The sequence below is a fragment of the Vitis riparia genome, chromosome 14, assembly GCF_004353265.1.
Source record: "Vitis riparia cultivar Riparia Gloire de Montpellier isolate 1030 chromosome 14, EGFV_Vit.rip_1.0, whole genome shotgun sequence".
NCBI lineage: Eukaryota > Viridiplantae > Streptophyta > Magnoliopsida > Vitales > Vitaceae > Vitis > Vitis riparia.
The window spans coordinates 28,026,537-28,044,006 of record NC_048444.1 but is presented as its reverse complement, the minus strand read 5'-3'; the positions used below and the strand labels follow the sequence as shown (position 1 = coordinate 28,044,006).

At 36.6% G+C, this 17,470-nt stretch overlaps 1 protein-coding gene across 5 annotated transcripts; it reads right to left on the bottom strand.

The window, feature by feature from the left end:
* LOC117930712 (serine/arginine-rich splicing factor SR30-like) lies at window positions 1-17,052 on the bottom strand. 5 transcript variants are annotated; one of them, XR_004653937.1, is made up of 14 exons: window positions 16,951-17,051; window positions 16,187-16,279; window positions 9,304-9,369; window positions 8,584-8,658; window positions 8,354-8,459; window positions 8,226-8,272; window positions 7,825-7,882; window positions 3,082-3,131; window positions 2,873-2,929; window positions 2,635-2,792; window positions 626-659; window positions 418-501; window positions 205-309; window positions 1-173 (listed from the first exon to the last, which is right to left on the bottom strand). XR_004653937.1 is itself a non-coding variant. In XM_034851366.1 (13 exons), the coding sequence occupies exons 2-13, from the start codon at window positions 16,271-16,273 to the stop codon at window positions 265-267; spliced, it is 867 nt and encodes a 288-aa protein (XP_034707257.1). In that variant the 5' UTR covers window positions 16,274-16,279; window positions 16,951-17,051; the 3' UTR covers window positions 1-264. The 5 variants fall into 5 exon arrangements, 3 of the variants coding, with proteins under 3 accessions (XP_034707257.1, XP_034707258.1, XP_034707259.1); XM_034851366.1 differs by having other exon boundaries at window positions 1-309; XR_004653938.1 differs by lacking the exons at window positions 1-173; window positions 205-309 and adding an exon at window positions 1,233-1,321 and having other exon boundaries at window positions 475-501; window positions 16,951-17,052.
* Between the last annotated feature and the right edge of the window lie 418 nt (window positions 17,053-17,470).

The window sequence follows — 17,470 nt, the reverse complement described above, 5'->3', positions numbered from 1 at the left end:
TAAAATCTTAATTTGTTAACTTTGAGAGAATACCAGCACGAAAAGAGGGTTGCAATAACTCAAACCAAGCAAAGAATCCCTGGAGCAGGTGTATTAGCTGACAACCTAAGCATGTGCCTAAATTTTATTACATCAGTTTATATCACCATTAAGGAGTCTATAATTTATCCAAATTCAAAGGCATATGTTGAGCCTAGTTGTTCGAGTCTATTTGTTATAGTTGTCCTGTTCATCGTACAACACTCTGGATACCTTACTCTCCCATCAATCGCTCCTCGAGTCAGCTGATCTGCTCCTGTAAGAACTCCGCTGTCCAAACATCATCATCGTTAAGCCAACTAGAACTTGATGAAAACAGATGAAACCATCAGATTTAAAAAACTGAAGATCAACATGAGTGACTAAAAGGAGTAATACCGAGGGTGAACGAGATCCAGATAAGCTCCTGCTTGGGCTCCTGTATTTCCTTGGGCTTCTGCTCACCCGCTTGTGACGACGAGGCTGCATGTTACAGGGTATGATATCAGAAAATGGTGTGGAGGAAGCAATCTTATGGCATAAACATCTGGAGTGCATGATGTTTTGTTCTTAACAAAAATGGAAAAATGAGTGGGGATTCACTTACAGATATTAAGGGAGATCTGGACCTTGAAACTGATCTGCAAAAAGTTGCAAAACTAACCCAATTCAGTATCTGCAACATTTCCTTCTAAGAAATTTGATCCAAAAGCCCAATGCTACTCCCACTTGGTGTTAAGGTGTTACCATAATCAAAAGCGAGAAATGGAAATAGCCGTGGACTCAAACATAAAAAGCATTAGCGACAGAATCCAATGCATAGTAACTTCAACCTCACCGTTAGGGCAATGAGCTTTTTACCCACCAGATCATGAGAATACAGATGGACCCATCAAGAGATGAAAAAGACCTGAATTGAAGTATCAAAAACCACTACAGAATAGTTGGTAACATCCTCTTCCATTTGCATCACCAAAATCCACAAAGAATCCTGAGGACAAGGCCTACTAAATTGATGTTGGTACGTTTATACGACTTTTTTTGTAGTTGATTGTACCAATAGCACTTAGTTCGTGGTAATCCAGCTCTAAAATCATAATTCCGTCTTCAGTGTTCTGGTTTAGCACTGAGGGCTTGCACCATGTATAACATATTAGAATTAATATTTGTCATTTAAGGTTTTTTTACAGGTGCTCATCAGCAAAACAGCATACCTCCACAACCAAAGAGTTGCAGGCATCTGGGCACCATATTCCATCAAGATCCTAATATGCAATCCCCAGATCGCCGCAAAAATCCAGATCTAGAAAAAAAACAAGACAATTTTCATAAACAAAGAATGTCAAGTGGGCAACCACTGGGCAGCCCCTTTCCCAATTAGTCCCCATGCACCTCTAAACAATGCAAAGAATGGTGATCCAGCACATGGAACAGCAGAAGGGAGGAAATAGAAACAGCATGAGATATTGTAGCAAGATTTCTCACCTAGAAATCGTCTTCAGTTATAAGAAAAACACGAGAACTCAAAATTTAGAATGCACCACTTCTTTTAATTCTGAATCCAGCACTAAATCATTTATATAATGATGCACTTCTGACATCTTATAAAACCGATTTTATTTTGTGTTATATCCACTGGATAGAAAGCTAATTCAGGAAACATGAAATATTAAATGGAAAGATGTTTCCCATGAGATGCCTAAATGCTACCCAAGAAATAAGAAATTCTAGATTTACAAGGGGCTAAAACTGGAAATTTTGAACATTCAAGAATGGTCTTTCAACCAAATGTAATGGAAAATTAAACAATGGAAAGGAATAAAATAAAGAAAGGCTAAATTCATAATTCTTGAAGGTTGTAACTTGCAATGCGTAGAACTTTCAGGGAATAAAGTTTTAAACAGTGAACATGAAATTTCAGGTTAGCACAAGTTTACATCATGTTATTGTATATGCAATAAAGCAGATTCAAGAATTTATAAATTGAGGATAACCACTGGAAGATTTTGGCTTGAATTAAAGCAACACAAAAGAAAGGGAGCCAGAATCATTTGCATGGTCCAATTGATTGGAAAATAAACAACTTCAATTAAAGTTGACAATTTTCATATAGACAGCAGCAAGTCAATATAAGACTTCACGCCTTAATGTTTTATGAGAATGAAAATATGAGAAGTGGGAAGAATCAGGGCTTCCCTATGCGACAGCAACCATCAACTAACCATGTCTTGTTATCACTCAACAAAGAAGGAATGAATCATAGATCTAATAGTTCCTCCACTGTAGGCAGGTACTATTATAACAAAAGTGCGAAACATATTTTTATGAGTTAGATCGGTCTCTTGGATCTGATGGGATGCTAATGACTTGTCCTACTAAATGCACTGGAAAGAAGGGTTCAGGATGGTTAGCAAACAAGAAAATATTTATGTGTGCGCCTATGGGTTGAAGCCAAGTGGGAGTTATAACATTTCCCAAGAAAAGGCAGAATAGCATAAGAAACCCAAATAATTGCTAAATATGAACAATGATAAATGTAAACATAAGTAGCATCTAAAACATTAGTTACAAAAATATGCCACAAGAACATAGCTTGATAAAGAACAGCAAACTGACCTCGAGCGTGCCTGTGAAGAAACAGACCTCGAACGAGATCTGCCTGATGAATGATTTGAATAACTATAGCTACGACTGCGACGGGGGCTTCTGCTTCTTGACACAGATGGGCTACGACTGGGACTTCGAGAGAAGCTTCTAGGTTCATACTCCCTCACCTAGACTAGGCAAATAAATGAGTAAAAATGACAGATAAAACATGGAAACCAAAATTTGGATTCTAATTGAGCATAAATACCCGTATATAAGCCCGAGAAAATTGATTCTTAAACAGAGAGTCATCAAGCTTCCTTATCTGCAGATAAGAAACAGAAAAAGGTTGCTCAAATAAAACCTTTGTATTTCTTTATGATCTTCACAGATCAAACGCCATGGATCCAAAGAAAAATCTTAAAAAAAAACAGTTACTGAAAGACAATTAATGAATCAGCAGAAGAATTAACTTACAGCATATTTCATGTCATCATAGTTTGTATAATCCACAATTCCAGTCATCCCTACAGAAAAATTTAAGGCAATTATTAAAACCCTTCAAAAAAATTTTGCCAAGGAAAATAGTTTCATCTATTTCACACATCCAACAGAAGGAACTTCAAAGTCAAATGAAAAAAAATAAAATTAATAATCATCTTATTTTAATCAACATGTCATGTGGCAGAGTAACAACTGGAATAGCACAAGCTTATTATGGACACTAAAAAGGTTAAATAGATCTTCAAAACTTCTTTCTTTGGTGTTTTTTTCCCCTTTTGGGCCAGGTCGTGAACTAACTTATCCAAATGCAGTACTAGGGAAGAGAAGAGATGTAATGAAATTCATTTGCCATATATACTTGAGGAGTTTGCTTTTCTTGAACAACAATCCGTATAAAGCTCATGCCCTTTTATTAGGCACAAACCAAAAGTTCTGATGATGTATGTGGAACGTTTTTTTCAAGTAGGCAAATGTAGTGTGGAACTTGAAAAGATACAAATCTCAATGCTCAAAAGTCTAATGAAGAAGCAATGGCATCCAGAAAGATATCAACATTTTATTTATAGACTGGATTATAAAGCTCCAATTCTTGATAAACAAGTAACCAAAGTAATTGCCAATAAGTCATCAATGACATTAACAGTTGGACAAATAAATGTCCAGGTAATGTATCTGCAATATACCAGGATATCACATTGCATTGGATCTCTATTCAACATCTATTTCCGGAGGACATGCTTAAATAGGAATATACATATAGAGCAGCAATTTTTCAGTCAGATCCCTCTATTCCTCCTTGATCAGGGGAGTTAAAGAGCCTTTCCCCTACGAGTGTATTGTAGAGCACAAGGGCACTCACAAAGGTTGGTTTCTTTGCCTCGGAAGCAACTTGGGGCAGAATTCTAACTCTTGATCAGCTAAAAATGAGGGGGTGGACCATGCTTTGGAACAGGGTATAAGCAAGCATTTTTTTTTTTTAATGGATAAAGAAAGCAAATATTATAAAGAGTGACAACAAAAAAGTGCCCCAAAGTACACAGGGAGTATACACAGGACGCCTAAAAGCGCCACCAAAAAAAAAGAGAGGGACAACAAAAAACGACACCCTCTCGACAAGAGCCCAACCAATCCACAAAATCAACAATAGAAGAAGGACTAAGAACTAGAAACAATTTGGACCACCCAAAGGTTACAAAGAAAAGAAAGTTTAATCCCTTGTACAGAATGCTCCTTGTTTTCTAATGCTAAACTGTTTCTTTCATTCCAAATTATCCCAAAAAGGCACAGAAGGGCTGCCCACCACATCTTTTCCCTTTTTTACCCATTAAGGAGTAGTGCCAACTTCAAAATGCCCCTCTTACTGATGAGAGAAACACCCATGACACACCAAACAAAGAATACAGAAGATCCCATAAAACCCTTGTCTTGTCATAATGACTGAGGATGTGATTAATGGATTATTCTTTCGTGCGGCAAAGGAAATATTTGTTTTCCAAAGACCCCTCTCTCCGCTCAATGTGATCCAAAGTTAAAACCTTATTTCAAATAGTCTTCCATGCAAAGAAGCCCATCCTCAGTGGCACCCAATAATTCCAAATAATACCTGCTAGAAAAGTAGTTTAGCTTCCTAATTCCAAGTCCAGATCACTTTGTCTTCCTCATCCCTACACACCCTCCTTCCTTGCAATCTCAAGAGGAAACACTCCATAAGATCCATCTTCTAAGCATTGAACCACCTAGAGAAGCAAGGTGCCAAACGACCACCAACATTTGATGGGTTCCAAACATCCTCCACCCAAGCCTCCTTGGAAATAGCTAAAGCAAATAAATAGGGGAAAGAAATGCTTAGCATTTCATCACTACACCACTTGTCCTTCCAAACTTTCACTCTCCTCCCATTACCCATTAAAAAAGCAACTCTGCTACTCAAAATATCTCAATCCTTCCTAATAGGTTTCCATAATCATAATCTATACACATCTCTCACTTTGCAGGAGCACCACCCTCCTTCTTCCCCATATTTTCTGCTCATTTTCTCAACAAAACACCAACTCCATTTGCAAAGCAAAGCTCTATTGAGCAACAAAAGATTCCTCAACTCCCAAACCACCCTTTCTTTTGTCCGATAGCCCACCTTATTAAATGTGGCTTCCACTCAAGGGCCCCTCCTTCCCAGAGAAACTCAATTACGAATTGCTCCAGCCTCGACTATCCTTGGGATGCAAAATAAGGACATAAAATAGATAGGCATGTTAAAAAGAGAGTGATATAGATGAAGGTAAGTCTCTTGCCTTTGGAAATATATTGTCTTTTCCATAATGCTAGTCTTTTGTGAAACCTCTCCTCCACATCGTCCCAAGGAATTTAAACTTTGCAAGCAAACTCTTGAGCTAGCTCTTCTAAGTTCTCCACTCTCCCCACTAGAATTACTTCGCTCTTTTCCAAATTAACTTTCAACCCTGATATGAATTCAAACCACATAAGCAACCAACACGAGTCAACGGGTCCTAAGAAGGCTCACAGAAAACTAAAGTGTCATCAACAAACAACAAATGAGAGACTTCCACCCCCTCCCCACCTTTGCGTCTCACTCGCCAACCCAACACGAAACCATCAACCTTAGCCCTCTTAAACAAACAACTAAGGACCTCCATGACAATCACAAATAAATAAGGGGAGAATGTCCGCCTTACCTCAAACCTCGAAGTTTTGAAAGAAGATCCATGCAGAACCGTTAACAAAAAGGACAGAACAACTCACAAAGGAAATATGCCAATAGATCCACTTATCTTCATCAAAACCCATGTTTTTTAGCACCAAAAGTAAGAAACTCCAATTAACGTGATTGTAAGCCTTCTCAATACCAAGCTTATAGATTAAACCACAGTCATTGCTTTTTAGTAACAAGTCAATAGCCTCATTAGCAATCAAAGATGCATCCAGAATTGGCCTTCTCTCCACAAAAGCATTTTAGGAAAAAGACACCACCTTCTTTAGTCTATTAGCTAACAACTTGTGAAGGCTACTAAACAAACTTATAAGCTTAAAGTCCTTAAGGTCTTCCGTTCCCCCTTTCTTAGGAATTAGCATTAGAAAAGAAGCATCCAAACTCTTTACAGATCTTTCATGCTCTCATCCTTCACAAAACCCCAACTAAGTTGCCTAACTACCAAAGCAGGTATTTTGTGGATACTTTCTCTCATGGGAGTGGTTTAGGTGATGTATTTTTCATTTAGAAAAGCCTTTTGGGTTGACATGGCTCTTTCATGGGGTAGAAACAGAAAAAAGTTTAGAGGGCTATACCTTTGTGTTTGTTCTAGATTCTTTCAAAGGAAAAAAACAAAATGGCTTTTAATGATGTTGAGAAGTTGGACCAAAAAATTAAATCCGATTTTTTGTATACTTTTGTGGATTGGATTAGTGTGTACATAGAGGATCACTCAATGACTAATAGATTTTCTAGATTAGTTGAGCTTTATCATGTAAGGAAAGGGATTTTTTGTTTATCTCATTTTTGCTTAAACTAGGTGTCCATTGAATACGTCTTGTCTATGTTGGTGCGCCTCTTTCTAGGTGCTTTAAATATATTTTTTTATTTGCTTATCAAAAAAAAAAAGGATATAGATATGTCCCAAGATCCGCTATCCTCCACTTATCCAAATGTTAAAAGCTCAATTGTTAATTCTTGCTTTGCAAAGTCGCCCTCCCTTCTCATTGACTTACATCAATATTGTTGCCCTTTCAAGCAGGTCAATGACCTTCAATGTATATTCCAAGAGACTATCGCAAGTTTACAGTTAAGTCCCTTTACAATGTTTTGGAACCAAAGTCGGGTAGGTATTTTCCAATGAGGGACATTTGGATTTCTTGGGTCGGCCCAAAGTTAGTGTTTTTTATGTGGGAGACAATGTGGGGTAAAGTTCTAACTTTGGATCAAGTTCAAAGATGAGGTTGGTCTTTAGCAAATCGATGTTTCTCATGCCTTGAACATGAAGAATCCATAGATCATTTGTTGATCCATTGTGAAACAACAAGGATTTTATGGGAGCTGATTTTTGTACTTTTTGGAGTGTCTCAAGTGCTTTTTTTGTCGGTTAGAGATACTTTGCTAGGTTAGCATGGTGAAAAAACACAAGAAGGTTTGGCAAGCAAGCCCTTTGTGCTTGTTTTGAATGGTGTGAAAGGCTAGGAACAACATTTCACTCGATAATGAGGTTTTTTATATCCAAAAGCTAAAAAGGGAAGTAATTTGCTTTTTGTGGTCAGAGTCCCAAGTTGTTTGTAGCTGATTACCCACTGACTATAGTAGCTTTTTTTGAATGGTTGGGTACTTGTTGAGGTTCTTTATGTTCTCTTTCGGTTGAGCCTTGGTGGAGAAGGGAGGTTTGTTTTCTTGTATACCTTGGGTCATTTTTCTGGCGGAGAGACTGCAAAGCATCATCCTGTCCTTCCCACCAATGAGGATTTAATAGATGTTGCCTTTGAATAACTCATTTGAACTATTCCCTCATTACATTAGTAGTTGCCATAGAAATGATCGACAAGGTAAAAAAATCTGCTCTATTTTTTTCTTATCTTTACTCTGTCAAATGTGAACATGTCACAAAGCACTCCATACTTAAATTCCTACCCAAGTTCACAGGATTCAGTTTGCTAATACTATTTAGAATAAACAATCATGCTAAATAACAAAAACATCAAAGCTTATCAACTTACCACCGCGACCACGGAACACTTGGGAGAAACAAACATCCCCAGCTCGACGCATATGGTCCTAACAATTAAATATATAATTATCAATACCCACTTAATTGAAAAGGCCAACTTAGTTTGACGACAAAAAGGCGTTAGTGTGGATGCAAACATATCATCATGGTGAAAAGTATTGTACTCAGCCTCAACTCTTGCCACAGGAAGCAAAAGCAATATACATTACACAGACGTACAAATAAATACACATGTACATAAATACATAAATACATACATAAAAATATATATATGTATGTATGTATGTAAGCATATAAGTATGTATGTATGTGTGTATATTAGTATTTACTCGTATGTGAGTGTGCATGTATAAAAATACGAAAGTACTAAGTATCACATGTATGGCTCACCTTTAGATCTTGCCAGGAAGCAGAATAAGGTAATCCAGTAACCAATACTGCATAATGTAGCAATACAAGTCAATTTCTAACCACATTGAATGTGATGAGAAAAGCAAGAGTAAATCAGAGGTATGCACCTCGATATTCAGAGTGCCGTGAAAGTCCACCACGGCTACTGCTACTGTAACTGCTATAGTGGTCCACTGATGATGATTGTCCTCTCCCACCATGAGCAAGTTCGACCTACAAAAACATAAAATGAAGGAAGGTAAAAAACTAAACAGACAAAGCAACAAAATATGTTAATACTATTCAAAACTAAAACAAAAAATGAAAGGCATAAAAAGAAACAGGAATGGGAATTTACTCGCAGTCGATGTCCATCAAAATTATACCCATCCCGACCATAAATAGCATCTTCAGCATCACGAGCATCTTCGAACTTCAATACATAGATGTGGTATGAGAGAATTACATGAGGCAATAAACAAAACATGAGAAACAAATACTAATTGTAAGTTATCAATACTTAAATAAAACCACGAAGCAGGGATGACAATTTCTGTCAAATCTGTTCAACCAACTCCACACACTCCAGATATAAACCAGGTTGGAAATATATTTCTTTATCCTTTCAAGTTTGGATCCATATTGTTCAAATTTAAAATTTTCCAGACCAATTCTGCTTTAGCCAATCAATATAAGTCAACATGATTTTCAGGAATGACACACTATAACATATAATTAACGTCATTTAACTACAATAAAATACAAAAAAAAAAAAATACATAAAATTGCTTTATATAATTACACATTAAAAATGGTATACTTCTATGTAATTTGGAAAAAATGGGCCAAGTTTGGGCTGTTAAAATCTAAACCGAGTGATTGGGTCATGCATTATTCTCTGAAAATGAAAAATTAGTTACGGCTGTGATTAGGTCAGACAAGATGATCTGATGCTTGATCATTTTTATGATCTGGAATATACCTGAACCCCAAATGTGACAACCCAAACAGGAAGGCACAAATTTATTTCTCTGTACTCTTGTGTAAGTTTCATGTTAGTTGTGATATCTCAACTCACCTCAACAAAAGCATAGCCTGGTGGTCTTGGAGGGATCTTCAAATCAATGTCAACAATAGGCCCATACTGCAAAAGAGAACCAATTAGATAAACAATGATTTGCAAAGAAAGAAAAATGAAGTTCAATCAGCAATTACCCCTCATAACTAAAGAATTTGAACCATATATTAACCCATGCTAACCACATTGTCAATTTCAATGAGCATAACCATGATCCTCATATTTGCTCTCTTCCCACTAAGATCTCAAAGAAACCCATAGCTTATACTGGTCAGAATAGAATTTCTCATTTCACCCCACTACACCAAGAAATAAAATCCTTGTATTCTAACCCAAAAGAGGGCACACCCAAAATTTGCACTTAAATGTGAAAAAAGGAAACCAAAAAAACTCTCTCCCTACAGTTGAAGCTAAGCCAATCAACAAAGCCTATCATTCTAACCCATATTCAAAAGGTTAATGATCAACTTGCATTCTAACCCATTCCAAAAAAGACTCATAAAAGCAAATTTGAATGCTTGGTCCAACTGGTCCACATCTTTGAAAGATCTCCTATTTCTTTCCTTCTGAACAATCTAAAACACACACAAGAGGGCTAACCTCCAAGTATACCTTTTCTATAAAGGATCAATGCCAACTAAGAAGGGTTCATCTCATTATAGCGTGCAACAACCAAACCACTCCAGACAGCAAAAAAATTTGTGGCCATAGGATGCTTACTTTAGGGCAACGAATGAGGAGGTGATCAGTTAATTTTTCATCCATTTTGCACATAAAACAACGGACAAGCTGGTGGATCATATCCATTACCATTACTTTATAATAATTTTTTAAAAGGGAACTTCAGTGAAAGTCCATATCAATGTATAATAATATTTAGAGAACTAAACAAGAAAGGGTAAAAAACAACCACTAAGAGTCACCCAGAAAGGTGGCTATAACTCAAATAGGATCAGGGTTTCCTTGAGCCTCCGCTGTTTTCAAGTCTGTGCATCTGGGCCTATGTGCAATATCAAGCTAGGTCCTTTACTCTCCATGCATATTTGCACTTTACTTAGTGTGAACTCAGTTTAGGAAAGGAACTTAGCATTGGACCAGCTTAAAAGGAGGGGATGGAAGTTGCTAAATGGATGTCATATATGTAAAGAAGAAGAAGAAGAAACAGTTGATCGTATCCTCCTTTATTTGCTTAAAGGCAGTCATCTTGTGGCGGTTGATTTACGTCCTATGGATCCTTTGTTAGGAAGAAGAGGAAGAAAGTTTGAAGAGTTGTTCCTTTATACTTATTTTGGACCTTATGGAAGGAGAGATATAAAAGGGTGTTTGAAATTTCTGAAAAAGCAAATCAAACAATCAAACAATCCTTCCTTTATAATTCTTGGGAGTGAGTTAGAATATACACGAGAGATTTCTCAATGGTCATGGTGGACTTCATTGACCAGCTGAGCTCTGAATAAGGAGAGAGGGTTGCTTTTTGTCTCTCTCTTTTTTGTCTAACCTTTTAGCACCTTTGTATATGTCATTATGCTTTAGTCCACCCTTTTGTTTAACACTTCTAATATATTTGCTATTCGCTTATTAAAAAAAAGGGCGGCCTGAGAGTTGAAGGAAATGTGAAATTTGTGCTTTTTCTGGTATTGTAATCATGGTTGTGCACCTCCCTTTACCTTACTGCAGTGACATTCCATTATACCAATAACATATGTTTCCTAGAATGATGCTCACTGCACTCATTGGCGACTTATTGCTTGGTTCAATGTTGCCCGTATGCATGTTTTTGTTGTGTGATATATCGTTGCATTTTCTGTTGCAATTTGGACCAATTCAAACCATAAAAAAAAATACTTCCATTACATTCTTCCAGAAAAACCGTATAAGTGGAGCTGTATGTCATTTTTTTTCTTCCACTTACTAATAATATTTCCCTTCCAACCACTAAATGTGCCATAATTGACTCCAAAAGCACTTAAACAAATACCAAAAGTTGAAAACAACATCAGCCATAAACTCCATCCTATCCCACAATAGATAAGTAAAGGGTTGAGTAATTCCTTGTTTCTTGCTTACAGTGACAACACCAACTGGCTGATATCATCCTTTGATGTAAGACAATCCAAAGTGGGAATCTTTCCTCATACTGCTCCCAGACAAAGGAAAGTTCCTGAGAGGAAAGTGATTCTCAAACCCTTCGATGTTGAAAGAAAACAACACCACATTCCAAACTCGGTCTTATAGTATGATTTCACAAGGAATCTTCCATCATTGACTTACTCACATACCATCTCATTCTTCAGCAAAATCACTTTTGGAGACAAGACAACGATAAATTCTATTATTCCTAACCCCCAATCATAGAAACTACTAACAAAGAAATTTTAACTATTATTATTATTGTATGAAATATTTAGTGGCTATGGTTGAATATACATGGTTTTCCAAGACTGTTTTTTTCATTGGAAGAACATGGCATGAAGTTCTTGCTCTCTAGTGAGGAAAGAAGTTCCAAACAAATACATTCTAACTAGTAATTGCATATAGCACTCAAAACATTAAATAAAATAACATCCCAGATAAAAAGTGGCAGTGAAACAAGATTTTCACTTTATAATATGTTTGCATTATGTGGTGTTCACCATTACTATACCAATGAAATGATAGATAGATGAAAAATGAATATAAGGACCTCAATAGAAGTCAAAACACTATAAAATTCATAAGATGACCACAAACAGAAGTGGATGACAATTTAAACTGGCGAACAGAATAAACCCATAGTTACTGGTTTGGAAAACCAGTACAGGAATTAGATGATTATGATGTAGGAAACATGGCTTCACCTTTGAAATAAAAATAGTAAAACATACTATACCATATTATAATAGATAGATTAAGATTAAGATTAAAATATAATTTTATCATATTGTGATATAACCATATCATTTACTAAACCACAATATTTAATTTTTTTTAAAATGCTAAAAAATAACCAGGTCCTTGAATATCTACATAAACTTATAAGATAAAACAAACGATTAATATACATATATATATATATATATATATATATATATATATATATATATATATGTATGATGTAAGTATAAGATCAAATAGTAGAGGACAAGACATGGTAATCACGTGAAAATTGACTACCAGCTAGAAGTATCAAAAAGTAAAATAAGAAAAATAAAATAAACGAGGATGACAATAAGAAAATTGGTTTCACAAAATAAAAATAAAATAAGCTTTAAAGTGTGAATAGATGATGAAGAATGATCTGAATAATTGTTTCTGAGTGAAAAATTAAAAGAAAAATGGTTTTGGTGATTTTAAATAAAGTGAATAACCTATTAGAAAGCAGGAATACAAAGTTTAATAACTTATAATTAAACTTTACAACAGCGAACAGCTACAGAACCTGGATGCTGATGCTTTAGAGGTGTCGTTCACGGAAGAAGAGGTACACAGTGCGCTAGTAGGTTGTAGTGGGGACAAAGCCCCGGGTCCTGATGGATTTACAATGTCTTTTTGGCAGTTTGCGTGGGATTTTGTGAAGGAAGACGTGATGAGATTCTTTAGGGAGTTTCATGAACATGGTAAATTCGTTAAAAGGCTAAATACAACTTTTTTGGTCTTAATCCCAAAAAAAATGGGGGCTGAGGATTTGAGGGATTTCAGGCCCATAAGCTTAGTGGGAAGCCTATACAAGTGGTTGGCTAAGGTTTTAGCCAATAGACTCAAAAGAGCGGTTGGAAAGGTGGTCTCTAAAGCTCAAGGGGCTTTTGTGGAGGGGAGACAAATTCTAGACGCGGTGCTAATAGCTAATGAAGCCATCGACTCGATTCTAAAGAACAATGAAAATGGGATCTTGTGCAAACTTGATATAGAGAAGGCATATGACAATGTGGATTGGTCCTTTCTTCTTACAGTAATGCAGAGAATGGGTTTTGAGGAGAAATGGTTAGGGTGGATCAAGTGGTGTATATCCACTGCAAGCTTCTCTGTGTTGATTAATGGAACGCCTAAGGCTTTTTTCCAAAGCTCAAGGGTTTTAAGGCAAGGTGATCCTCTCTCGCCTTATCTCTTTGTGATTGCCATGGAGGTATTCAACTCGTTCATTAAAAGGGCTGTGGAAAATGGTTATATTTCGGGCTGTCAAGTGAAGGGAAGGAATGAAGGTGGGATTCAGATTTCACACTTGTTGTTTGCTGATGACACTTTGGTGTTTTGCCAAGCCTCCCAAGATCAGCTGACTTACCTAAGTTGGCTGCTAATGTGGTTTGAGGCCGCTTCGGGGATGAGAATTAACTTGGACAAGAGTGAACTCATTCCAGTAGGGAGGGTAGTGGATATTGATGATCTTGCCTTGGACTTTGGATGTAAAGTGGGTAGCCTCCCGTCCACTTACTTGGGTCTTCCTTTGGGTGCTCCGTTTAAGTCAGTGGCAGTGTGGGATGGAGTGGAAGAGCGGTTCCGCAAAAGATTGACTATGTGGAAGAGACAATACTTATCTAAGGGAGGAAGAGCAACCTTAATCCGAAGTACTTTGTCAAATCTTCCCATATACTATATGTCTGTTCTGATATTACCAAGTTCAGTTAGAAGAAGACTAGAGCAAATCCAAAGGGATTTTCTTTGGGGCGGTGGCAGTTTGGAGCGAAAACCACATCTAGTAAGATGGAAGGTGGTGTGTGTAAGCAAGAAAAAAGGGGGTTTAGGGATCAAATGCCTTTCCATTCTCAATAAGGTACTCCTATCTAAATGGAATTGGCGTTTTGCAAACGAGAGAGAGGCTTTGTGGAATCAAGTAATTAGAGGGAAGTATGGGGAAGATAGAGGGGGTTGGTGCACTCGGGAAGTGAGAGAGGCGCATGGCGTGGGGCTTTGGAAAGGAATAAGGATGGATTGGGATTTGGTGGGTGCGCGGATTTCTTTTACTGTTGGCAATGGAAGGAGGGTGAGGTTTTGGAGGGATAGATGGTGTGGGGATGCCCCTCTGTGTGAGTCGTTTCCTTCCCTCTATGCCTTATCGATTGAAAAGGATGCTTGGGTGGCGGATGTTTGGGATCCCTTGGTGCAGGGGGGTAGGGGGGGTTGGAACCCGTGTTTTTCAAGATCCCTAAACGATTGGGAGGTGGAGGAGGCGGAATTATTTTTGGGGTGTCTTCATGGGAAGAGAGTCCTTGGAGACGTAGATGACAAGGCTGTTTGGACTGAAACAAAAAGCGGCATTTTCTCGGCCAAGTCTCTATACCTTGCTCTAGAGGCGGATTGCCCTATTTCTTTTCCATCTAGCTGTATTTGGAAGGTGTGGGTACAGCCCAAAATCAGTTTTTTTGTGTGGGAGGCCGCATGGGGTAAGGCGCTAACCCTAGATCTTGTTCAGAAAAGAGGATGGTCATTGGCGAATAGATGTTTCATGTGTATTGAAAAGGAGGAGACCATAGATCATCTGCTTCTACACTGCTCAAAGACAAGGGTCTTATGGGAGTTGCTTTTCTCTTTGTTTGGGGTGTCTTGGGTGATGCCGTGTTCAGTTAGAGAGACTTTGCTTAGTTGGCAGACTTCTCCTGTTGGCAAGAAACACAGGAAAGTGTGGAGAGCGGCTCCCTTGCATATTTTTTGGACGGTTTGGAAGGCGAGAAATCGATTAGCTTTTAAGGATGATGAAATATCAATACAGAGATTGAAATACTCCTTTTTATGCTCACTTTGGTCTGAGGCAAAGTTGTTTATAATAGAATGCCCTCAAACTTTGGTGAATTTTATAGATTGGTTGGGATCATTGTAAGGTTTTTGGGCCTTTTGGGTTTGGGTCTTTTATGTGTCCTTGGCCTTTTTTGGTGGTGGGGGTATAGGTTTGTATACTTTGCATAGGTTGTATTCCCTGAGTCGCTCCTTTGGCATCTCTTTATAAATGAATTTTCTTTACTTATCAAAAAAAATAATAATAATAATAATTTCCATGCAGGAATATGAAGATAGTTAATAGTAGAAAGAAAAGACATCAATTAAGTTGGATATATTATTAATAAGAATAATTTTTTTAAAAAAGATAGTTATTAGCTTTTAATTTATTTATTTTTGCATACATTAATTGAAATTAATAGACTTATATAGAAATCAAGTTTAATTTATTTTTTTCTGAATAAATGAAGTTAGATTAATGTGCATTTCTTAAGTTGTAATTTATCTTCCCATTTATCTTATATAGAAGCTGGAATTGATTTACCTCAAAAGATATGAAAATAATTTAATGACATTTTTTTTTATTTGAGGGGCAAATATAAGGATATGTTTGCCATTTGAATTAGTATGAAGCCCTTTTCTAGGAATTGCTTTAGCAAATCCATGTCCTTAGATGGGTTTCCAACCCCCATCTTTCACAGGTTTTGCGATCTCATTAGAATTCCAAAATAGAGTCTAAGCATTAACCAAGAATGGGTGGAAATTGGGCAGAATGGAATGCAACAGTCACTCCATTCAGTAAACCAAACACAGCCTAAATTCAACAAAATGGGAAGCAACAATTTGTTTCAAAGATTATTTCAGATAAAGATTGACAATCTGAAGCGTTTTCAGTATACTAGCCTACCATATAGAAGAAGAAATTTAAGAGTATGTTATCCAAAAATACATTAGCAAAGTTAATAATTTTTAGATCATAAGAATTTTACACAATGATTTCCCTGTAAATCAATCCATTACTACCTAATGTTTCATCAAAACACAATTCCTAGCTCATATTTTGACCCAGGTGATATGTAAAACATGACAAGAGCAACAATTCAAGCAAAAAAATATACTTTAAAAGAAAGACATCTCAACTGTGTGTATCAACAGGCATGACATATAATGCAAGTATCAACCGGCATCTAGTTACCTTGTAAAACAGATCTTCTACTTCTCTCTCACGAATATCACCAGGAAGATTGCCAACATAGACAGTGCGGCTAGAACGGCTACTCATTTTTGCCTGAGACCATCATAAGATTTTGATTAAAAAAATGACTGTGATGGGATCAAATACGTGCAATGAAATCGCCAAAATTAAACCCATGCCATGAATTCGGAAAGGCATAACCCGCCAAAGGCACCATCAAATAGCTACAATTTAGGGCCCCCTTGTATTTTATTTTTTTAAACGTGGTTCTTTTTCAAAGAAAAAAAATATACAAAAGAAGAAATAAAACCCTTGATTGCTGCATGTAATTCGAAAAAAACATTGAATTGAGAGGAACAAATCATAAATTAAAAAAGAAAAAAAATATTTCCACTCCAAAAAAAAAGGTATTTTTAACTGTTTTGAGTAATTAAAAAAACAGATTTTGACTGTGATTCCCAAACAAGTTGCTGTTTTCAGCAATTTTGAAGTGAACAGAAAATGCTAGAACAAATACAAACATGCCCTAGGTCAACAACAAACTCCATAATTTTGATTGATAAAACATAATTAATACCAAAAAACGAAACAAAACATACAAATGAACGTTATCAAAACGCTGATTGAATAGTCGACAAAGTGAATAATAACTAAAGAACAAATCAAACCAACGACAAAAATGTTTTCCATTACGCTAGCAGAAAAGAAAACGAAGGAAAAAAGATAAGAAATTAGAAATCCTACGACGGTAATTCGAACTTTACCTCTCTTGTATACCGTAAATTTTCAACTCTGATTTCTTGAGGTTTCCCAGCAAACAAACAGACGGGCACACTCGACGGTTCGAGAGGTTTATATAGGGGAAAGGAAAGGTTATCGTGCTTCTCGGATGTATGATTATATTTTGTGATTGAAACGCTGCGCTTCACATAGAGCCAAGTAGCCAACGAAACATACGACTCCAATTATTAAAAACTTCAATTTAGGTACTTTGACGTACTAATATTGAAAGTACTCCTTGTTGCCACGTAACACCTATCTTATTATTTTATTATTATTTTTTTATTCAGATATGTAATTTCATTTTTGAATTCTTTCGCACTTTTAAACTTCACAGTTTTAAATGTTGTTTATAATTTTATTTTCTTTTATCTTATTTGTTGAGGCCTCGTGTTCATGATGATCCATGTAGTTGCTAAATGGATTGAAGTACGATCTCAACCAATATAGATTCCTGGTTTAGCTGTTCCTGCAAAAGAAGTCCGGACAGGGTGTCCGGACACA

Coding starts and splice junctions, on each gene's coding strand:
- LOC117930712 (XM_034851366.1), bottom strand. CDS start 16,273: ATGAGTAGCCGTTCTAGCCGCACTGTCTATGTTGGCAATCTTCCTGGT. Junction 8,460..8,583: donor TTGATGGACATCGACTGCGA/GTAAATTCCCAT, acceptor ATGTTTTTGTAG/GTCGAACTTGCTCATGGTGG. Junction 310..417: donor CTGGATCTCGTTCACCCTCG/GTATTACTCCTT, acceptor ATGTTTGGACAG/CGGAGTTCTTACAGGAGCAG.